The 23,888-nt window shown below is 52.0% G+C and overlaps 1 protein-coding gene across 1 annotated transcript in view; it reads left to right on the top strand.

Moving 5' to 3' along the window:
- The window catches only part of PEX6 (peroxisomal biogenesis factor 6), a 203,915-nt gene that overhangs the window by 132,860 nt on the left and 47,167 nt on the right, over nt 1–23,888 (top strand). The window contains exon 10 of the mRNA XM_069236435.1: nt 5,146–5,278. Coding sequence (XP_069092536.1) covers nt 5,146–5,278 — 133 coding nt within the window. The remainder of the gene's footprint in view (nt 1–5,145; nt 5,279–23,888) is intronic.

Raw genomic sequence — 23,888 nt, forward strand, 5'->3', positions numbered from 1 at the left:
CTGCCACCGGATGGTAGAAGCTGTGGATTCTGCAAGAACGACAAGGGCTAGAAACTTCCCCTTTGGAGGATGGATGTCCCAAGTCGTGAAGAGTCGTGCAGAAGTGTTTCTGTGCAGAAAGACTGCAAACAAGCCTTGCTAGCTGCAAGGGTCGCGGTTAGGGTTTTTGGATGCTGCTGTGGCCCAGGAGGGACCAGGATGTCGCCAATTGCGTGAGGGGACAGAGGGGGCGCCCAGCAAGACAAGGAGCCCTCTCAGAAGCAAGCAGCACCCGCAGAAGTGCCGGAACAGGCACTACGAAGTGGAGTGAACCGGAGCTCACCCGAAGTCACGAAAGAGGGTCCCACGACGCCGGAGGACAACTCAGGAGGTCGTGCCCTGCAGGTTAGAGTGCCGGGGACCCAGGCTTGGCTGTGCACAAAGGAAATCCTGTAAGAGTGCACAGGAGCCGGAGTAGCTGCAAAACACGCGGTTCCCAGCAATGCAGTCTAGCGTGGGGAGGCAAGGGCTTACCTCCACCAAAGTTGGACTGAAGAGTCACTGGACTGTGGGAGTCACTTATACAGAGTTGCTGAGTTCAAGGGACCTCGCTCGTCGTGCTGAGAGGAGACCCCGAGGACCGGTGATGCAGTTCTTTGGTGCCTGCGGTTACAGGGGGACGATTCCGTCGACCCACGGGAGATTTCTTCGGAGCGTCTCGTGCAGAGAGGAGGCAGACTACCCCCACAGCATGCACCACCAGGAAAACAGTCGAGAAGGCGGTAGGATCAGCGTTACAAGGTCGCAGTAGTCGTCTTTGCTACTTTGTTGCAGTGTTGCAGGCTTCCAGCGCGGTCAGCAGTCGATTCCTTGGCAGAAGGTGAAGAGAGAGATGCAGAGGAACTCTGATGAGCTCTTGCATTCCTTATCTAAGGAATTCCCCAAAGCAGAGACCCTAAATAGCCAGAAAAGGAGGTTTGGCTACCTAGGAGAGAGGATAGGCTAGCAACACCTGAAGGAGCCTATCAGAAGGAGTCTCTGACGTCACCTGCTGGCCCTGGCCACTCAGAGCAGTCCAGTGTGCCAGCAGCACCTCTGTTTCCAAGATGGCAGAGGTCTGGAGCACACTGGAGGAGCTCTGGGCACCTCCCAGGGGAGGTGCAGGTCAGGGGAGTGGTCACTCCCCTTTCCTTTGTCCAGTTTCGCGCCAGAGCAGGGCTGAGGGATCCCTGAACCGGTGTAGACTGGCTTATGCAGAGATGGGCACCATCTGTGCCCATCAAAGCATTTCCAGAGGCTGGGGGAGGCTACTCCTCCCCAGCCCTGACACCTTATTCCAAAGGGAGAGGGTGTAACACCCTCTCTCTGAGGAAGTCCTTTGTTCTGCCTTCCTGGGCCAAGCCTGGCTGGACCCCAGGAGGGCAGAAACCTGTCTTGAGGGGTTGGCAGCAGCAGCAGCTGCAGTGAAACCCCGGGAAAGGCAGTTTGGCAGTACCCGGGTCTGTGCTAGAGACCCGGGGGATCATGGGATTGTCACACCAATGCCAGGATGGCATTGGGGGGGCAATTCCATGATCATAGACATGTTACATGGCCATATTCGGAGTTACCATCGTGAATCTATACATAGATAGTGACCTATGTATAGTGCACACGTGTAATGGTGTCCCCGCACTCACAAAGTCCGGGGAATTGGCCCTGAACAATGTGGGGGCACCTTGGCTAGTGCCAGGGTGCCCACACACTAAGTAACTTAGCACCCAACCTTTACCAGGTAAAGGTTAGACATATAGGTGACTTATAAGTTACTTAGTGCAGTATAAAATGGCTGTGAAATAACGTGGACGTTATTTCACTCAGGCTGTAGTGGCAGGCCTGTGTAAGAATTGTTAGAGCTCCTCATGGGTGGCTAAAGAAATGCTGCAGCCCATAGGGATCTCCTGGAACCCCAATACCCTGGGTACCTCAGTACCATATACTAGGGAATTATAAGGGTGTTCCAGTATGCCAATGTAAATTGGTAAAATTGGTCACTAGCCTGTTAGTGACAATTTGGAAAGAAATGAGAGAGCATAACCACTGAGGTTCTGGTTAGCAGAGCCTCAGTGAGACAGTTAGTCATAACACAGGTAACACATACAGTGCACACTTATGAGCACTGGGGCCCTGGCTGGCAGGGTCCCAGTGACACATACAACTAAAACAACATATATACAGTGAAATATGGGGGTATGATGCCAGGCAAGATGGTACTTTCCTACAGCTCCCCCATGCTTAGCAATGGGCCCATAATTGAGTTGTCTACTGAAGCCCTTAATAGTCCTTTCCAGAACCTTTCATCCCCCCTTTTTTAAGTGACATCAAAATTATTTTAACAAAACTCTTGTGTGGTCAAGTCTGCATTGTAAAGTGCCTGAAACAGGCCTTTGTGGTACTTACCTGAGTGTTAAAGACTCAGGTTGTAACGTGCTGCATTGTAAAGACTGCGTAGTAAACATTACATACTGAGAAGCCCGGCCCCCTCTTGCTCGTTGTGCCATAGAGAGTTGTCTGGAACAACCTTGCCATGTATACCGCTGATGCTGTTTAGTTTGGCTCTCTGTGTGCATTTAGCTGCCAAGGGTTGGTTTTGTTGCTTTACATTTGTTGTGGGCACAGTGGATTGGCACAGTTTGGTTGAAAAAATACTCAGCTCTGCAGGGAGTGCCCTGATTGTAATTGTGCAGTGTCCTCCCTCCACACTGGGCATTAAAACATCTGCACCGGTTTACCAAATATCTGGCGGTGGTTGCGGGATTGGCTGCAGTCCACCTTTGCGAAGGTGCCATCAGTTGCATGTTTGGTGGGTGCTTCAGCTGACCACAGGTGAGTTCCTGGCCACATTGTTCTCTAAATCTTCGACTCCTCAGTAACATGGGCACTTTGTGAGGTGGATTCTGGACACTCTCCCTTTCACAAGAGAATTCCCAAGCATTTCTGAGGGAGATCTGGGGGCATCATGTAGTCAGCTTCTCTTTGGGCCCGATGATTTGTATATTCCTCATGCTCACCGCCACATGAAGCTGTCAAAGGAGCCCACCAACATGTGGGTGCAGACAGTTTTTATCCGTCTCTTACTCAGTGGGCAAGAATGAAAAATCAGAAGAACATAGTGTTGACTGCTTTCCTCAGAGGTTGGTGGGTGTCGGAGCTATTTGTTCATACTCAGTAGCTTACCTCATCGAGACAACCAGATGTCCTAGAATAAAAGCCGCCAGTTTGACTCTTGAACTGGTCTCTCAACTCCTTATTTGACAAGCATTTTGGTGTAAAAGGTCAGTACAACAAGCATGTAACCCATCGGGAAGCAAGGTGCAGTGAGATGGCCAGCGCTGTCTGGGGGATGCTCACACACAGTGGCATCGGGTGATGGGATACACGTGAGAGCTGTCACCTGCCGGAAATTACAGCAGACAGATGCCTCTGGAAAAGATCACAAATGGATCCTTCATTCGGCAGCTTTGTGATTTCTGGCTTGAACTGATGTTTAATGTGTTCAGAACAGAAGAAGTGATGTGAATGCTGCATGGTACATCTTTGTAGGCTTTTCTAAAGTTACCTCAGATATTATTAACGTAAGAATTTGAGATTTTGATTGAGGGGTTGAAAACCCTTCTCGAGCAGCAATCGAAATCCGGGTCAGGGTGAACCACAAGAGTCACTAAATTAGCCTGGGCGCAACCCCCTGGTAGCTCGGCACAAAAGAGTCAGGGTTAACTTGGAAGCAACGTGTAAAGTATTTATGCAGCACATAGACAGTAATAAAGTGAAAACACAGCACAATAAATAGCCCACACCAATTTAGATAAACAGAGTAAGATTTAATAAATAAAATGAGTCGGAAATGACAATTAGAACTGGAAAAATACAATTTTAAAAGTTTAAGTAAAAATATCACCAAAAAGCAGACCGCACACAGCTGTGGGTCTCTATTTACGCTAGACCCAGGCAAAGTCACAAGTTCAGGCCGACCGTGATAGTGCGGGTTGGATACAGGCACCAGGTTAGTTCTGCTGTAAGAGCTACCGTCTCAAAGTCCAGCGCGCAGAGTTCAAAACGTCAGGATTTCACAAGAGACTCTCATCTGATGCCAGCCAAGGATCCAGGACGTGGGGAAGCAGCTCATGGGGATCATAAACTCACTCCAGCATAGGCCCTCAGGGAGGTCCAGTTGCAGCAGGTCAGCTGGGCAGTTGCCAGAGGCCTCCAGAGCTTCTTGAGTTCCTCTAGCTCAGAACAGGCAGTCAGCCAGCTGACCACTGCAGTCACTCAGGTTAGCCTGGGATGAAGGGAGCAGGTCGAGTCTTCCGTCTCAGAGATCAGGGCAGGCCTCAAGCAGCCGGGCAGTCCTCTGGGGAACACGCAGGCCTCAAGCAGCAGGGCAGTCCTCTGGGGAACACGCAGGCCTCAAGCAGCAGGGCGGTCCTCTGGAAATCATGTCAGGCCTCAAGCAGCAGAGCAGACCTCTATGAAACAAGGCAGTCCTCAAGGGAACAAGCAGGCCTCAAGCAGCGGGGCAGTCCTCAGGGGAACAAGCAGGCCTCAAGCAGCGGGGCAGACCTCTGGGGAACAAGTCATTCCTTTTTCTGTAAAGTCCACAGGCCCAGGAGTGTACTGAACACTTTGTCTTAAGTCCATTTTTTATACTTGATGCCAGCCTCTGAAGTGGAGAAACCTCCAGGCCCTTCTACATCTGGTTTCTGAAACGATCTCCCTTCCCCTGCCCCGGCTCCAAGAGGTCTAGGGTGTCAAGTTCTTTGTGAGTGTGCTGGAAGCAGCTCCTTTGAAGTGTAATCGAGGCAGGTAAGAGCCCCCCCCCCCAAACACACATACTGGCAGGATGGCCCATCCTGCCAAAGCCTTGTCCCCCTTTATCTCACTCTCTGGGAGGTATACAGAACGGGCAACTGCCGTGCTAATCGCAGCCATGTGACGCAGGCTGATACTCACTTGCGCAGTGCATGCTGGTGCTCGTGTGAACTAACTCCCCTCGACTGATGCTTTCCTGGGAGTGTCTTGCTGCTTGTGTTTACCTTGTCCGTGTGCTGGTGTTCATTATGATGCTTGTGTGCCCCTCATGTCCTGGCGCTTGTGTGCATTAACTCCCTGTGTTGTATTTCTGCACAGTGCCTCCAGCCAGCTGAGTGAGGAAGAGGCGAGGGAGCTGTGTGCTGCTGGTTACCCCATCATTGCTGAAGACTTTAACCTCGCTCTGGATCATCTGCACGAAGCACATGCCCAGGCTGTGGGAGCACCCAAGGTACTTGCCGCTGTCCCCGAGCACCGGGCTGCTGATACAAAAGTGCTGTGGGAGCACCCAAGGTACTCGCTGCTGACCCAAGCAGCGGGCTGCTGATAGAAAGGGCTGTGGGAGCACCCAAGGTACTTGCCGCTGACCCGAGCAGCGGGCTGCTGATAGAAAGGGCCATGGGGCCACCCAAGGTACTCGCTGCTGACCCTATGCAGCGGACTGCTGATAGAAAGGGCCATGGGGCCACCCAAGGTACTCACTGCTGACCCAAGCAGCGGGCTGCTGATACAAAAGTGCTGTTGGAGCACCCAAGGTACTCGCTGCTGACCCAAGCAGCGGGCTGCTGATAGAAAGGGCTGTGGGAGCACACAAGGTACTCGCTGCTGACCCAAGCACCGGGCTGCTGATAGAAAGGGCCATGGGGCCACCCAAGGTACTCGCTGCTGACCCAAGCAGCGGGCTGCTGATACAAAAGTGCTGTTGGAGCACCCAAGGTACTTGCTGCTGACCCAAGCAGCGGGCTGCTGATAGAAAGGGCTGTGGGAGCACCCAAGGTACTCGCTGCTGACCCAAGCACCTGGCTGCTGATAGAAAGGGCCATGGGGCCACCCAAGGTACTCGCTGCTGACCCCGAGCAGCGGGCTGCTGATAGAAAGGGCCATGGAACCATCCAAGGTGCTTGCAGCTGATTCAGAGCAATGGGCTGATGATAGAAAGGGCCATGTGACCACCGAAGATACTCGCTGCTGACTGGGAGCAGGGAGCTGCCGATATAAAGGGCCGTGGGGCCACCCATGGTACTGACTGATGACTCAGAGCAGCAGGCTGCTGATAGAAAGGGTTGTGGGTCCACCCAAGGTACTCACCACTGACTCCGAGCACCGGGCTGCTGATACAAAAGTGCTGTTGGAGCACCCAAGGTACTCGCTGCTGACCCAAGCAGCGGGCTGCTGATACAAAAGTGCTTTTGGAGCACCCAGGGTACTCGCTGCTGACCCAAGCAGCGGGCTGCTGATAGAAAGGGCTGTGGGAGCACCCAAGGTACTCGCTGCTGACCCCGAGCAGCGGGCTGCTGATACAAAAGTGCTGTTGGAGCACCCAAGGTACTCGCTGCTGACCCAAGCAGCGGGCTGCTGATAGAAAGGGCCATGGGGCCACCCAAGGTACTCGCTGCTGACCCCGAGCAGCGGGCTGCTGATACAAAAGTGCTGTTGGAGCACCCAAGGTACTCGCTGCTGACCCAAGCAGCGGGCTGCTGCTAGAAAGGGCCATGGGGCCACCCAAGGTACTCGCTGCTGACCCCGAGCAGCGGGCTGCTGATAGAAAGGGCCATGGAACCATCCAAGGTGCTTGCAGCTGATTCAGAGCAATGGGCTGATGATAGAAAAGGCCATGTGACCACTGAAGATACTCGCTGCTGACTGGGAGCAGGGAGCTGCCGATATAAAGGGCCGTGGGGCCACCCATGGTACTCACTGATGACTCAGAGCAGCGGGCTGCTGATAGAAAGGGCCGTGGGGCACCCCAGGTGCTTGCCACTGACTCACAGCAGCCGGCTGCTGATAAAAAAGGCTCATGGGAGTACATTAGGTACTCACTGCAGACCGAGGGCAGTGGGCTGCTGATAGAAAGGGCCGTGGGACTACCCAAGGGACTCGCTGATGACTCAGAGCAGCGGGCTGCTGATAGAAAGGGCCGTGGGAGTACCTTAGGTACTCACCGCAGACTGAGGGCAGTGGGCTGCTGATAGAAAGGGCCGTGGGACTACCCAAGGGACTCGCTGATGACTCAGAGCAGCGGGCTGCTGATAGAAAGGGTGGTGGGAGCATCCAAGGTACTCACCGCTGGCTCAGAGCAGCCGGCTGCTGATAGAAAGGGTTTCATAGATACTCTCAGCCTGCCATTGGTGTATAAACTGTACTTTGTGCTAAAAGATGTCTGGGGCTACACTGAGTGAAGAGAGCTGATTGACGTTCAGATTCCCCATCTGAACTCAGTCTCTTGAGAGGATCCCTTGGAGAAAGTCCAGAGTCTTGACGTTTTAGCCATAGGGACCTGCGGGCCAGATGTACTGGGAATCACATCACAAAAAGCAGTTACACAATATGACCCCATTTTGTGTGGAACAGTTCTGATTTTGAGAACTGACCTTTGTATTAATAAGTCAGTTCTCAAACGTCCCTTTCGGAGTGCATTGCAATCTGACATACGTCATATGATTTAATGAGGTGGTTGCACACGGCTGCTCCCTCCAGTTGAAGCGCATTGAAGCGATAGTGGCTTGCTTGGGTCAGCAGACCACCAAGTCTCTCGTCGCCTCCAAGTAAAGTAATTTTATTAATGCAGCTCATTTTCTCAACAAAAAAAATCATTGCTGCGCTCAAAAAGAAAAGTTAAAAAAAGTTTGTATGAGAGTTGCAGTGGCTTAATCTTAACTTTCACGAAGAGGACAGAGGTCCCATAGCAGCCCCTTCCATTTTGCGAATGAGTTACCACCGCTTTGAGGTGTCAGTAACTCTTTAGGAGTTGCAGCCACCAAGCTTGGATACATCTGATCCCAAGCTGCAGTATGAAAGGAACACCCTAAACACGCCTCTTTCAAATTGCGCTTCGATGTCCATTTCTAATCTCGTTTTACGATTCAACAAGCCTTTAATGTATGACAAAATGGGTTTTGTGAATACAAAAATGCCTTTTTGCTTTGCAAACCCTCTCTCTTTTGAAATTGCAAGTTTTGTGAGGGCAAAATGGCGTAATACATCTGGTCCCTGCTTTCGCCCTTTAGTTCTGAGGTCAGGACAGTCAAGCAGTCAGAGCTTATTGAATGTGGTAGGAATTATAAAATCAGGTACAACATGACCGACTAAATAACGCTTAAGAACACTGTCCAGCCAATGCTACACCCTCCAAGAAGACTCTGGCTTTTATTGTCCTGCAGGTAAAAAGAAAAGTTAAAACCTTAATAAATCTTGAAAACTAGAAGATGTGAGCACATTTAGGGCTGAGATACAATCTCAAAGTTTTTGCATCAGTTTGTGTTTGTTTAGATAAATAGCTTGGCATCCTGTGTCCAGTGTCGCTCTGTTCAGTAATATTCATGAGCTCTCTGCTGTCTGTGAGACTCCGGTTGGGTGCACTGCAGAAACATGAAACGTTTGAGAGCAATGTTCTCCAGACTCTGTGTAGGAGTCTGGCCTGGCTTGTAGTGGGTACCAAGGGGTACTTACACTCTGTGCCAGGTCCAGTTATCCCTTATTAGTGTAGAAGAGGTGTTTCTAGCAGCTTAGGCTGATAGAAGGTAGCGATGGCAAAGCAGCTTAGGCTGAACTAGGAGACATGCAAAGCTCCTACTATACCACTGGTGTCATATGCACAATATCATAAGAAAACAAAACACAGAAGTACTAAAAATAAAGGTACTTTATTTTACTAAAAATGTGCCAAAAATATCTCAGAGGATATACTCCCTGAGAGGTAAGTAAAATACACAAAATACACACACAAACCAAAATCAGGTAAGTAAAACAGAAAAATATGCAAACACTGTAGAATACAATAGGATGCCATAGGCCTAGGAGCAACACAAACCATATACTAAGAAAGTGGAATGCAAACCACTTAGGGACCCCTGGCCTAGTGTAGTGTGTAGAGGGTCGCTGGGAGTGTAAGAAACACTAAGGGTGTCCAAGATACCCCACCCCAAGAACCTGAAAAGTAGGAGTAAATTTACTCTACTACCCCAGAAAGACAGTAAAGTCGAGATAGGGGATTCTGCAAAGACAACAACTGACTGCAAAGCACTGAAGACGGATTCCTGGACCTGAGGACCTGTAAAGGAAGGGGACCAAGTCCAAGAGTTACGCAAGTGTCCGGGGGGGGCAGGAGCCCACTAAACCCCGGATGAAGATGCAAAAGGGCTGAGTGGAAGAAGCTGAAGATTCTGCAACAATGGAAAATGCCAGGAATTTCTCCTTTGGTCAGAAGATGTCCCACGGCGTGCTGGGGGATGCAGAGTTGTTTCCACACAGAAAGACCGCAAACAAGCCGGGCTAGCTGCAAAGGTCACAAAGGTGGCAAAATAAATGCTGCAGCCCATAGGGATCTCCTGGATCCCCAATACCATGGGTACCTAGGTACCATATACAAGGGAATTATAAGGGTGTTCCAGTGTGCCAATGAGAACTGGTAAAAATGGTCACTAGCCTGTTAGTGACAATTTGAAAGACAGAGTGAGCATAAGCACTGAGATTCTGGTTAGCAGAGCCTCAGTGACACAGTTAGGCACCACACAGGGAACACATATAGGCCACAAACATATGCGCACTGGGGTCCTGGCTAGCAGGATCCCAGTGACACATATAAAACACACTGACAACATAGGGTTTTCACTATGAGAACTGGGCCCTGGCTAGCAGGATCCCAGGGAGACAGTAAAGACACCCTGACATACACTCACAAACAGGCCAAAAGTGGGGGTAACAAGGCTAGAAAGAGGCTACTTTCTCACACAACCCCCCCCCCCCAAACGAAGGACAATAAGGCTATCCTTGGCCAGTTGAGTCTTTATTGTCTAAGTGGTGATAAGTGGAGAGTAGCTCTGCAATAGATTGGTTACTCCCTTTGTCATCCACTATATGGTTACTTCCCTGTGGGGATGTAAACCACCCTGTTTGAAGTTTTTTAGCTAGCCAACAATGTGAAGTTATATTCTCAGAGTTCCTATTAGCATGTTTACGTTTAGAGCAGTGGGAATTGTCCACTGAACCTATTTCTAGTGATGAGAATGCCAGGCAGGGATGCTGTCTCAATAAAGCCATCGCTGGGCAAATACTTTGTCCATATGGCTGTAAGAGAGAACGGGGATGATGTTTCTCTTGTTTTGGAGCAGGGCAGGGATGCTGTCCTATGAGCTCCACACTAGGGCAGGGCTGCTGTCCTAAGTGTTGTGAGGCAGTGCAGGGTTTCTGCACCAAAGTTTCCTTGGAGGGTTGGAGGGATGCTCCATGTTCACTAAAATGGTGCTCTTTTTCTCACCAATGTTAGTTATCCCACAGAGAGGTACTTCCACCTCAGGGAGTACAGCTATGCCAGCTGATGATTCCCTTGGAACAGGTGCCACCCCAGGAGAGGTTTCTCCCACCACAGGAATGGTATCCTGAATGGCAGGGTGGGTAGGGGATACTGTGATGCCCTTTTCACCTGTTGTTGGAGAAGGATCCCGAGTTTTTAGGCCTTTGTCTCTCCTTTGCTTTTTCATTCTAGCTGAAATGAGAGGAAGCAATTCCTCAGGGATGCCCAGCATGGATGCATGGGTATTACACTCTACATCAGCCCAACCTGAGGCCTCTAGGTCATTACCTAAGAGACAGTCTACAGGTAAGCTAGGTGATACTACCACCTGCTTAGGGCCAGTAACTCCACCCCAACTAAACTGAACTATAGCTAAGGGAAGAAACTTAGTGGAGTTATGGACATCAATAATCTTATACTGTTGTCCAATGATGTGTTGATCAGGGTGCACTAGGTTTTCAGTCACCAAAGTGATACTGGCACCTGTGTACCTGTAGGCCTAAGCCTCAACACCATTTATTGAAACTGTCTGTCTGTACTTATCCAACTGTCTTGGGACTGACTACCCCATTTTCTATGATGGACCCAAAAGTGAACCCAACTACACCCTTATTTTTGACTGTTGCCAGCAGTCCCACCACTATTACCACTACTGCTAGGGCCACTAGAGTTTGATGTATTAGTGGTGGTAGGCTCAGGGGGTTTACCTGGGCAGGACTTATACTCTGGCCTATGGCCTTTATTTTTACACACAGAGCACCAAGGCTTTTTAGTGTGTGTGGGTTATGAAGAAGAGAAGGAAGATTTTTTATCCCCACCCCCTGAAGAGTGTTTAGGATTTGAAGAAGGATCTTTGGTTTTACCCTTATCCCCATGCTTATCCTGAGATTTCTCACCATCTTTCTTCTTGCCATCCTTGTCACCTCCTGTATGAACTTTTCTGTTCACTCTTGTTCCGACCCATTTATCTGCCTTCTTTCCCAATTCTTGGGGAAAGGTCAGATATGGGTCTTCCGAGTACTGGTGCAAAAAATCAGGCACACAATTGTTCAAAATATGCTCTCTCAGGATTAGATTATACAGGCTTTCATAGTCAGATACTTTACTGCCATGTAACCAACCCTCCAAGCCCTTCAATGAACAGTCCACAAAATCTGTCCAGTCTTGAGAGGACTCTTTTCAGGTGTCTCTGAACTTAATCCTGTATTGTTCAGTGGTTAAGCCAAATCCATCCAAGAGTGCATCCTTCAAAACGTTGTAATTAGTAACATCACTTTCTCTGACAGCAAGGAGCCTATCCCTACCCTTACAAGTGAAAGATAGTCACAAGATCGCAGCCCACTCCCTTTAAGGGACCAACTGTACCATACAGGCCCTCTCAAGTGCAGCAAACCACTTGTTAATGTCATCTCCCTTCTTGTAAGGGGGGGACAATCTTATGCAGGTTTCTGGAATCTTGTTCTCTTACAGGATTACTATCAAAAACACTGCTGCTGCCACCATGGGGAACTAACCCCAACCTCTGCCTTTCCCTCTCTACATCTAGAGATTCCCTGTGTAAGGCCAACTGCTGCTGTCTTAGCTTCAGCCTGGCCTCTTCCAACCTCAGCTTTCTGAGTTCCCTTTCCATAGTGTTATCCTCAGGGTGGGAGGCTTGGGAATTCTGAGACACAGAAGAAATGTGGGAATTGACAGAGAGAGACCTGTCTCTAACTGGCTGGACTCTCGTAACCTGGCCTTTTGGAGTGAAAGGTGCCCTACTAGTGTGTGACCCCCTCCCAATACCAGTGTCACTAGGAGGCCTGTTAGCTGGCAGGTCTTTGGATGAACCCTCCCCAGAGTCCTCAGGGCCCTCCCCTGATTCTTGCTGGGTACCCCCCTCATCTTCCTCCTGATCCTGGGATGGGCCATACTGGTTCAGGTCACTTTCTAGGAGAAGGCGAAGGAGATGATCATTGGTAGGGTTCTTACTAATGCTTAAACCTCTTTCAATGCAGAGACCCCTCAAACTTTTAAAGTTTAGATTCCCATATGTTGCCTGGACAACTGAGGGAGTAAGCTCTACTGCAGACATGACAGAAAAGGTTTAGGACAGAGCGAGAAAAAAGGTTTTAGAACTTTTAAAAGAACAGAGAAAAACTTGTGAAAACTTTTGAAAGTTTTCAGAAACTTTTCAGAAACTTTTTAGAAAGTTTTTAGAGAAGGAAAGTTAAACTGTTTAGGTTACTGTGTATATTCTGAAGTATTTGGTATATGTTTTTCTTATGAAAAGCACAAATGACAAAGTGGTAAAGCAGTTACAAGTACTTATCCCAGGCGTTCAGAAGATCTGAGCACGGCGGTCGTCTCAGCACAACAAAAGGGAGTCCCACGAAGTCGGAGTCCAACTCAGCGAGTTGGGCAATGCAGGACAGAGTGCTGGGGACCTGGTCTAGGCTGTGCACAAAGGAATTCTTGCAAAACTGCACAGAAGCCCTAGCAGCTGCAGTTCACGCAGTACACAGGATTACTGTCTGGTGTGGGGAGGCAAGGACTTACCTCCACCATATTTGGACAGAAGGGCCACTGGACTGTCTGGGACACTTGGATCCAGCTCCTGTGTTCCAGGGACCACGCTCGTCAAGATGAGAGGGGACCCAGAGGACCGGTGATGCAGAAGTTTGGTGCCTGCGTTGGCAGGGGGAAGATTCCGTCGACCCACAGGAGATTTCTTCTTGGCTTCCAGTGCAGGGTGAAGGCAGACAGCCCTCCGAGCATGCATCACCAGGAAACAGTCGAGAAAGCCGGCAGGATGAGGCGCTACAATGTTGCTGGTAGTCTTCTTGCTATTTTGTTGCAGGTTTGTAGGTGTCCTGGAGCAGTCAGCGGTCAATCTTTTGGCAGAAGGTGAAGAGGGAAGTGCAGAGGAACTCTGGTGAGCTCTTGCATTCCTTATCTGATGAGAAACCCACAGGAGAGACCCTAAATAGCCCTCAGAGGAGGATTGGCTACATAGAAAGGTAAGCACCTATCAGGAGGGGTCTCTGATGTCACCTGCTGGCACTGGCCACTCAGAGGTGTCCATTGTGCCCTCACACCTCCAACCAAGATGGCAGAGGTCTGGGACATACTGGAGGAGCTCTGGGCACCTCCCCTTGGGAGGTGCTGGTTAGGGGAGTGGTCACTCCCCTTTCCTTTGTCCAGTTTTGCGCCAGAGCAGGGCTGGGGGGATCCCTGAACCGGTGTAGACTGGCTTATGCAAGGAGGGCACCATCTGTGCCCTTCAAAGCATTTCCAGAGGCTGGGGGAGGCTACTCCTTCCCTGCCTTCACACCTATTTCCAAAGGGAGAGGATGTAACACCCTCTCTCAGAGGAAGTCCTTTGTTCTTCCTTCCTGGGACTGGGCTGCCCAGGCCCCAGAAGGGCAGAAACCTGTCTGAGGGTTGGCAGCAGCGGTAGCTGCAGAGAAAACCCCAGAGTTAGTTTGGCAGTACCCGGGCTCTATGCTGGAGCCCCGGGGATGCATGGAATTGTCCCCCCAGTACCAGAATGGTATTGGGGTGACAATTCCATTATCCTAGACATGTTACATGGACATGTTCGGAGTTACCATTGTGACGCTATACATAGGTAGTGACCTATGTATGGTGCACACGTGTAATGGTGTCCCCGCACTCACAAAGTCAGGGGAATTTGCCCTGAACGATGTGGGGGCACCTTGGCTAGTGCCAGGGTGCCCTCACACTAAGTAACTTTGCACCTAACCTTCACTAAGTGAGGGTTAGACATATAGGTGACTTATAAGTTACTTAAGTGCAGTGTAAAATGGCTGTGAAATAACGTGGACATTATTTCACTCAGACTGCTGTGGCAGGCCTGTGTAAGAATTGTCAGAGCTCCCTATGGGTGGCAAAATAAATGCTGCAGCCCATAGGGATCTCCTGGAACCCCAATACCCTGGGTACCTAGGTACCATATACTAGGGAATTATCAGGGTGTTCCAGTGTGCCAATCAGAATTGGTCAAATTAGTCACTAGCCTGCAGTGACAAATTTAAAAGCAGAGAGAGCATAACCACTGAGGTTCTGGTTAGCAGAGCCTCAGTGATACAGTTAGGCACCACACAGGGAACACATACAGGGCATACTTTATGAGCACTAGGGTCCTGGCTGGCAGGGTCCCAGTGACACAAGCAAAAACAACATACATACAGGTAAAAAATGGGGGTAACATGCCAGGCAAGATGGTACTTTCCTATAAAAACACACTGACAAATAGGGTTTTCACTATGAGCACTGGGCCCTGGCTAGCAGGATCCCAGTGAGACAGTAAGAACACCCTGACATATACTCACAAAAGGCCAAAAGTGGGGGTAACAAGGCTAGAAAGAGGCTACCTTCCTACACCTGGCACAAGCTCCCTCACATCCATCGGAAAGTAAGACCACATCTATAGACCGAACCAGAAGTCTAGACAAATAAACTAGGAATTGACCATACAATGCTCAACCACGCAAGGACTCTCGACTTCAAGAAAGGGATTCAATTGAAAAAAGTGTGTGATCCCTCTTGAAGATTGACCTAAAAAACGTTTTACTTCAAGAAGCTATGTCTCATACGATTCCCCATAATAATTATGCATCAGCACCAAGAATCCCCCCCAGACGAAGACATGTTGTAGGAAGTTGGCTCTGTATATACTATCTCAAAGTAAGAGATAGTTCCCCTTAGAGGTTGATAGTGGCAAAAAGAGATAATTCTACTGCTCTATTTTGTGGTAGTGTGGTCGAGCAGTAGGCTTATCAGAGGGTAGTGTTAAGCATTTGAGTACACACACAGGCAATAAATGAGAACACACACTCAAAGACAATTCCAGGCCAATAGGTTTTTATATAGAAAAATATTATTTTCCTAATTTATTTTAGAACCACAAGATGCAGAATTCAAGTAAGTACATACATTGTAAGGTACTTGGGATAGGTAAATATGGAACTTTGAATTAAAACAGTAATGTACACAGTTTTGGCAAAAATGGGAAATAGCTATTTTAAAAGTGGACACTGCTAAAATCAACAGTTACTGGGGGAGGTAAGTAATGGTTAGTTGTTCAGGTAAGTAAAGCACTTACAATTTCAGTCTCCGGAGCATAGGCAGCCCACCGTTGGGGGTTCAAGTCAACCCCAAACGCCCACCACCAGCAACACAGGGCCAGTCAGGTGCAGAGGTCAAAGCCGACTGGCCAGCATACCTACGCACAGGACTGCTCGCTTACAGCTGCCAGGCAGGTGAATGCAAGCATACCTACCCTCAGGACTGCTTGTACAGCTGCAATAGGCTCACATATTAGTGCTGATTGAGTGTGGAGGGAAAACTTGCTTGGTACAAAGATTGATGAAAGTCTAGAAGAAAGTAAAGAAGATGACAGACTTAGCTGGATCTGTGGCTGTGTTACAACTTTAACAGCTGTTTACTTTATCGCCGTAACTCTCAGGCCAAGTTCTAGCCCAATGAATACATAAAGTGATGGGAGGAATGCTTGAAATAATCTTAGCCACATATTTACTCGTGCTGCATCCTAGTCTGTTGTTCATGCAGTCAGTACGAGACGTGGTCCGGTGCTCTTTGTGGCAGCCCTATGGTTCAGTGATATGGCAGTGAGGCTTCTTGGTCTTCTGGCCTTATGTATCCTCCTCATCCCGACTGCCAGCTCACGCGTGCTGGTCCTGCAGTGGACCCTCAGGTCCCAATGGGCCCAGCATCAGGGCTGCTTGTCTGACTATACAGATCTTGAGGGAGATTGCATCGGATCTGTGATGGTGGCAACTGTTCTCTCCCTAACCAGTGCTTACAGCGGTGACAGGTGCCTCGCCGCTGCGTTTGGGAGGCCGCCAGTTCTTACAGCTGTGACAGGTGCCTCGCCGCTGGGTTCGGGAGGCCACCAGTGCTTACAGCAGTGACAGGTGCCTCGCCGCTGGGTTCGGGAGGCCACCAGTGCTTACAGCTGTGACAGGTGCCTCGCCGCCACTGGGTTCCGGAGGCCACCAGTGCTTACAGCTGTGAGAGGTACCTCGCCGCTGGGTTGGGGAGGCCACCAGTTCTTACAGCTGTGACAGGTGCCTCGCCGCCACTGGGTTTGGGAGGCCACCAGTGCTTACAGCTGTGACAGGTGCCTCGCCGCTGCGTTTGGGAGGCCACCAGTTCTTACAGCTGTGACAGGTGCCTCGCCGCCGGGTTGGGGAGGCCACCAGTTCTTACAGCTGTGACAGGTGCCTCGCCGCCACTGGGTTTGGGAGGCCACCAGCTCTTACAGCTGACAGGTGCCTCGCCGCCACTGGGTTTGGGAGGCCACCAGGGCTTACAGCTGTGACAGGTGCCTCACCTCTGGGTTTGGGAGGCCACCAGTGCTTACAGCAGTGACAGGTGCCTCGCCGCTGGGTTGGGGAGGCCACCAGTGCTTACAGCTGTGACAGGTGCCTCACCTCTGGGTTTGGGAGGCCACCAGTGCTTACAGCAGTGACAGGTGCCTCACCTCTGGGTTTGGGAGGCCACCAGGGCTTACAGCTGTGACAGGTGCCTCGCCGCTGGGTTCGGGAGGCCACCAGTGCTTACAGCAGTGACAGGTGCCTCACCTCTGGGTTGGGGAGCCACCAGTGCTTACAGCTGTGACAGGTGCCTCGTCGCTGTGCTCGGGAGGCCACCAGTGCTTACCGCTGTGACAGGTGCCTCGCCGCTGGGTTCGGGAGGCCACCAGTGCTTACAGCAGTGACAGGTGCCTCGCCGCTGGGTTCGGGAGGCCACCAGCGCTTACAGCTGTGACAGGTGCCTCACCGCTGGGTTCGGGAGGCCACCAGTGCTTACAGCTGTGACAGGTGCCTCGTCGCTGTGCTCGGGAGGCCACCAGTTCTTACAGCTGTGACAGGTGCCTCGCCGCCACTGGGTTCCGGAGGCCACCAGTGCTTACAGCGGTGACAGGTGCCTCGCCGCTAGGTTTGGGAGGCCACCAGCGCTTACAGCTGACAGGTGCCTCGCCGCTGGGTTCCGGAGGCCACCAGTGCTTACAGCTGTGACAGGTGCCTCGCCGCCACTGGGTTCCGGAGGCCACCAGTGCTTACAGCGGTGACAGGTGCCTCGCCGCCACTGGGTTCGGGAGGCCACCAGTGCTTACAGCTGACAGGTGCCTCGCCGCTGCGTTTGGGAGGCCGCCAGTTCTTACAGCTGTGACAGGTGCCTCGCCGCCACTGGGTTCCGGAGGCCACCAGTGCTTACAGCTGTGAGAGGTACCTCGCCGCTGGGTTGGGGAGGCCACCAGTGCTTACAGCAGTGACAGGTGCCTCGCCGCTGGGTTGGGGAGGCCACCAGTGCTTACAGCTGTGACAGGTGCCTCGCCGCCACTGGGTTCCGGAGGCCACCATTGCTTACAGCGGTGACAGGTGCCTCGCCGCTGGGTTGGGGAGGCCGCCAGTGCTTACAGCTGTGACCGGTGCCTCGCCGCCGCTGGGTTTGGGAGGCCACCAGTGCTTACAGCGGTGACAGGTGCCTCACCGCTGGGTTGGGGAGGCCACCAGTGCTTACAGCTGTGACAGGTGCCTCGCCGCTGGGTTTGGGAGGCCACCAGTGCTTACAGCTGTGACCGGTGCCTCGTCGCTGTGCTCGGGAGGCCACCAGTGCTTACAGCTGTGACAGGTGCCTCACCGCTGGGTTCCGGAGGCCACCAGTGCTTACAGCTGACAGGTGCCTCGCCGCTGGGTTTGGGAGGCCACCAGGGCTTACAGCTGTGACAGGTGCCTCGCCGCTGGGTTCGGGAGGCCACCAGTGCTTACAGCTGTGACAGGTGCCTCGCCGCTGGGTATGGGAGGCCACCAGTGCTTACAGCTGTGACAGGTGCCTCGCCGCTGGGTTGGGGAGGCTACCAGCGCTTACAGCTGTGACAGGTGCCTCGTCGCTGTGCTCGGGAGGCCACCAGCGCTTACAGCAGTGACAGGTGCCTCGTCGCTGTGCTCGGGAGGCCACCAGTGCTTACAGCTGTGACAGGTGCCTCGTCGCTGGGTTCGGGAGGCCACCAGTGCTTACAGCTGACAGGTGCCTCGCCGCTGGGTTGGGGAGGCCACCAGCGCTTACAGCTGTGACAGGTGCCTCGTCGCTGTGCTCGGGAGGCCACCAGCGCTTACAGCTGTGACAGGTGCCTCGCCGCCGGGTTCGGGAGGCCACCAGTGCTTACAGCAGTGACAGGTGCCTCGTCGCTGGGTATGGGAGGCCACCAGTTCTTACAGCTGTGACAGGTGCCTCGTCGCTGGGTATGGGAGGCCACCAGTGCTTACAGCTGTGACAGGTGCCTCGCCGCCACTGGGTTCCGGAGGCCACCAGTGCTTACAGCGGTGACAGGTGCCTCACCGCTGGGTTGGGGAGGCCACCAGTGCTTACAGCTGTGACAGGTGCCTCGCCGCCACTGGGTTCCGGAGGCCACCAGTGCTTACAGCGGTGACAGGTGCCTCACCGCTGGGTTGGGGAGGCCACCAGTGCTTACAGCGGTGACAGGTGCCTCGCCGCCGCTGGGTTCGGGAGGCCACCAGTGCTTACAGCTGTGACAGGTGCCTCGCCGCTGGGTATGGGAGGCCACCAGTGCTTACAGCTGTGACAGGTGCCTCGCCGCTGGGTTGGGGAGGCCACCAGCGCTTACAGCTGTGACAGGTGCCTCGTCGCTGTGCTCGGGAGGCCACCAGCGCTTACAGCTGTGACAGGTGCCTCGTCGCTGTGCTCGGGAGGCCACCAGTGCTTACAGCTGACAGGTGCCTCGTCGCTGGGTTCGGGAGGCCACCAGTGCTTACAGCTGACAGGTGCCTCGCCGCTGGGTTGGGGAGGCCACCAGCGCTTACAGCTGTGACAGGTGCCTCGTCGCTGTGCTCGGTAGGCCACCAGCGCTTACAGCTGTGACAGGTGCCTCGCCGCTGGGTTCGGGAGGCCACCAGTGCTTACAGCAGTGACAGGTGCCTCGCCGCTGGGTTCGGGAGGCCACCAGTGCTTACAGCTGTGACAGGTGCCTCGCCGCTGGGTTCGGGAGGCCACCAGTGCTTACAGCTGTGACAGGTGCCTCGTCGCTGTGCTCGGGAGGCCACCAGTGCTTACAGCTGTGAACGGTGCCTCGCCGCTGGGTTGGGGAGGCCGCCAGTGCTTACAGCTGTGACCGGTGCCTCGCCGCCGCTGGGTTTGGGAGGCCACCAGTGCTTACAGCTGTGACCGGTGCCTCGTCGCTGTGCTCGGGAGGCCACCAGTGATTACAGCTGTGACAGGTGCCTCACTGCCGGGTTCGGGAGGCCACCAGTGCTTACAGCAGTGACAGGTGCCTCGTCGCCGGGTATGGGAGGCCACCAGTGCTTACAGCTGTGACAGATGCCTCACCTCTGGGTTCGGGAGGCCACCAGTGCTTACAGCAGTGACAGGTGCCTCACCTCTGGGTTTGGGAGGCCACCAGCTCTTACAGCTGACAGGTGCCTCGCCGCTGGGTTCGGGAGGCCACCAGTGCTTACAGCTGTGAACGGTGCCTCGCCGCTGGGTTGGGGAGGCCGCCAGTGCTTACAGCTGTGACCGGTGCCTCGCCGCAGCTGGGTTTGGGAGGCCACCAGTGCTTACAGCTGTGACCGGTGCCTCGTCGCTGTGCTCGGGAGGCCACCAGTGCTTACAGCTGTGACAGGTGCCTCACTGCCGGGTTCGGGAGGCCACCAGTGCTTACAGCAGTGACAGGTGCCTCGTCGCTGGGTATGGGAGGCCACCAGTGCTTACAGCTGTGACAGGTGCCTCACCTCTGGGTTCGGGAGGCCACCAGTGCTTACAGCTGTGACAGGTGCCTCACCTCTGGGTTTGGGAGGCCACCAGCTGTTACAGCTGACAGGTGCCTCGCCGCTGGGTTCGGGAGGCCACCAGTGCTTACAGCTGTGACCGGTGCCTCGCCGCTGGGTTTGGGAGGCCACCAGTGCTTACAGCTGTGACAGGTGCCTCACCTCTGGGTTCCGGAGGCCACCAGCGCTTACAGCAGTGACAGGTGCCTCACCGCTGGGTTCGGGAGGCCACCAGCGCTTACAGCTGTGACAGGTGCCTCACCGCTGGGTTTGGGAGGCCACCAGTGCTTACAGCAGTGACAGGTGCCTCACCTCTGGGTTCCGGAGGCCACCAGCGCTTACAGCTGTGACAGGTGCCTCACCGCTGGGTTCGGGAGGCCACCAGTGCTTACCGCTGACAGGTGCCTCGTCGCTGTGCTCGGGAGGCCACCAGCACTTACACAAAATGCGGTATCCAATGCTCCTGAGCCTTAGTATTTGTCCTCCAATCAGGACTTGTCTCCGCAGCAAGGTGGGGGCCTGACTCAGAGTCCCAACAACACACACCTCCACATGTGGAAATAGAGCGGCTGCAGCTTAATGTGTTTTACCTGCACTCCAAAGTGGTTTGGCCGTCCTTGCTGGCAGATGCCCTTCCAGGAAGTTCATGCACGCTGTGCGCTAGAGCACGTTTGTCGCGTGGTGTGTGGTGCATGATAAACACACATGATATAATCTAAACTCTCTGATGTCCTTTTGTTTTCTCTTTCATTAGCCCTGCAAGGCTTTGCGGCAGGCATGGTGAAAGGTTATTTTTCGGGCCTTTCTCCGTTTACATGACCAGCAGTTACCGGTTGTGATACGTTTTTCCAAAATCATTTACCATGTCTCAAGGAGACCTAAATTTGTTCTTAACGTTTCTCATGTCTTTGCCATTTGAGCCGATTCTCAGCTGCTGCTTGAGGCTTTTGACACTGAAAACTGTCTTCCTGATTGCCATCATGTCAGCGATCCACGAGCGGACTGCAGACCCAGCTTCTCTGCGCCTTCTCCTCTTCAAACAAATTTGTGTTGAGAACACTGAAGGCATTTTTCCCGAAAGCCATGACGACCTTTTCACTTTAGCCAGTAGATCGCTCCTTGCTGCCCTCATCCCTCGAAGCTAGAAGAGAGGCTCTGTTGTCTTGAACCCTAAAAGTGCGCTTAGGTTTTACATTGAGCGCACTGAGGAATATCGGGCGGACAATCATCTCTTTCTCAGTTATTCTGGTGGAGAAAAAGACCAAACAATTCAAAAGAGACCTTGCCAAGGTGGATAGTTTTTTGCTTTGTCCTGATAAAGAAGCAGCCCCTGAAGGCTTACTGTCCTGTTCTGCCACAGCCGAGGCCACTACTGCGGCATTGACGAGAGGGGTTCCTGTTAAAGATGTTTGCCAGGCTGCAACAGGGACATCCGTGCATACGTTTATGAAGCACTACTGTCCGAATAGCCAGATCTGTGGGGAAGGCTGCTTTGCTTGCTTGATTCTGCAGGATGTTTTGGTCCAGTCCTCACACCCTCCACCTCGGGAAAGTGCTTCTGTGGTATCTCTTATAAAGATCAGCAATTTGCGGTTAGAAGTATCCATCAGAAGAACAAGGTACTTACCTTCAGTAAAGCTCTTTCTTGTGGATACTCGATCTTCTCACAAATTTCTCACTGCTGTGCCCCGCACCTCCCCATGGGGGCGCGGACGGAGATGGATATAAGAAAACAACATGAGTGTGCAGGGATGGTGCTTTATGGGACTCCGCTCGCTCATTTCCATGGTGGTACGGAGTCACCGAGGGGCCACACGCTCCACCGACCTGTGTGCAGGAGCATTGCTGAAGAATTCTTTGTATCAAGTGCGGTGCCTGGTGATATTCTAAACGTGAGTAATCCGCGGTTAGATGGAGTATTCACAAGAAAGAGCATTGCTGAAGGTAAAGAACGTATTCTTTAATCCATAAAGGCAAAGTAATTCTGTGCAATCACCCAGACTTCCTACCAAAGGAGGAGCCACCATTCTATATTAGTTAATGAATTAGCAATGTACCAATTCCAGAGACTTGCAAGGTGTTCACTGCAGATCTTGGATATCAGAAGGACTTTTATATTTTACCTTGAGCAGACTTTCACAATTTGAGAAACCAAAAAGTAATCAACTGTTTATTATTTTTTCCCCAGCTGAAAGGCAGATAATGACATTGGGATTGTTAAATGTATTCAAACTGGCTCTCCTACAGCAAAACCTACGCTTGGAGGTGTCCCTCATTCGAAAGAAGGGGCAACATGGTCCTCCGGCCACACATTCACACAGCGTCCCTGCGACGGTATACTTTACACTGCAGTGAAGCAGCCTACTGTCTACAAGTAAATGTCTCAGTCTGCAGCTTCTCCCTCTGTAGAGTCTTACCACAAACCCCATATTCCCTTGTCTTCCTGGGGTCTTTCCAGATGTGCGGCCACGGGTAGGTGTTCCAAAGCAGGGCCTGTCCGGCTGTTGGGATTGTAGTCCTTTGGTTAGCACTTGACCCATGATGCCCGTTCCCTAAATTGAGGAGGGTTTATGCGGATTGAGGCTTTCTTCTTCTTTACTTGTTTGCGTAGCTGTTCATGTAAGTTCTTGCTTAATGTGCTTTTTTGTTTTGTTTTTGGAAAAGAACTTAGTTTTTTTTGTGGTCCGGATGAAACGCCATTTGATCCTTCAGGACAGTTGAGGCGTGAAACATGTTGACCTTTTAGTGAGGGTGAGAGCCAATGTCCTCTTTATCCTATACGTTAATGGTCAGAGTTTAGGAACATTATTTTCCTGATACTCCCTGTGTTTTTAATCTTGCCCGAGGACCACCACCACTAATAAATCTGATTGTGGGTGGTTCTCAAGTCAATTTTATTTTTTGTTCTCTCTGCTCTACATAGTAGGTCTGATTTCACTCCTGCTTACTTTTGTAGCACGCTCATAATAAAAGATCTCCGGCACAGAGCCCTTTACTGGGGCCTGTCGGGCATTGCTGCGCCGGCCCGACGTGAGCAGACCCAGTGATGAAGCGTGACATCCAACGGATGTGTGAGGGTTCTAGCTTCTAAATTTAGAAGTGCCCGTGTGTCCGTTCGTTTCTCTTTTTAGGAACTTTGTGCCCCATTTGATTGCTGCTTATTGTCTAGGGAGACTGGACCTGTTCTAAATTCTCCCGGTCCCTCTCGTTTTTTGATAGATTTCTGAGGATACCCCTGATGCTACTTCTTCCCCCTGTGAGCATGCATCTCAGCCATCTCCTGGCTTTGGCAAGCAGATCCCCCAGGCCCATCGTTGTTCTGGATGCCAGAGGCCCCCCCGGCTCCTATGAAACCCAGGTTGTGAGTTGGGGTCCATATCAGGAGCTGCCAGGACTTTACCGGTATATGGGGCTGTTTATCGGGCATTCTGAGACCATGTGCAGCACTTCCCTCCCCCTTAACGGTGAACAAGCAAAATTGTATCCATCTGCCTTTCAAGAGAGTGGAAAGGAAACAAATAGGGGGGAATAAGGGCTCTTTATGCGGTCAGTGGTGCAGCCTCACACCTGTGTCCAGTGCAAAAAGCAGGTTGAACGCCAGTGATTTATGTTTGTCAGTGGATAGTCCTGGCTTGCTCATGAACATGAATACCATGCTCGCGATAATTAAGGAGAAACAGCGCCCTGAGCCATCATTGGTACCAGGGATTCTTCTGAGGTTCTATCAATTATGACAG

This window comes from Pleurodeles waltl, chromosome 5, assembly GCF_031143425.1.
Source record: "Pleurodeles waltl isolate 20211129_DDA chromosome 5, aPleWal1.hap1.20221129, whole genome shotgun sequence".
In the NCBI taxonomy this organism is placed as follows: Eukaryota; Metazoa; Chordata; class Amphibia; order Caudata; family Salamandridae; genus Pleurodeles; species Pleurodeles waltl.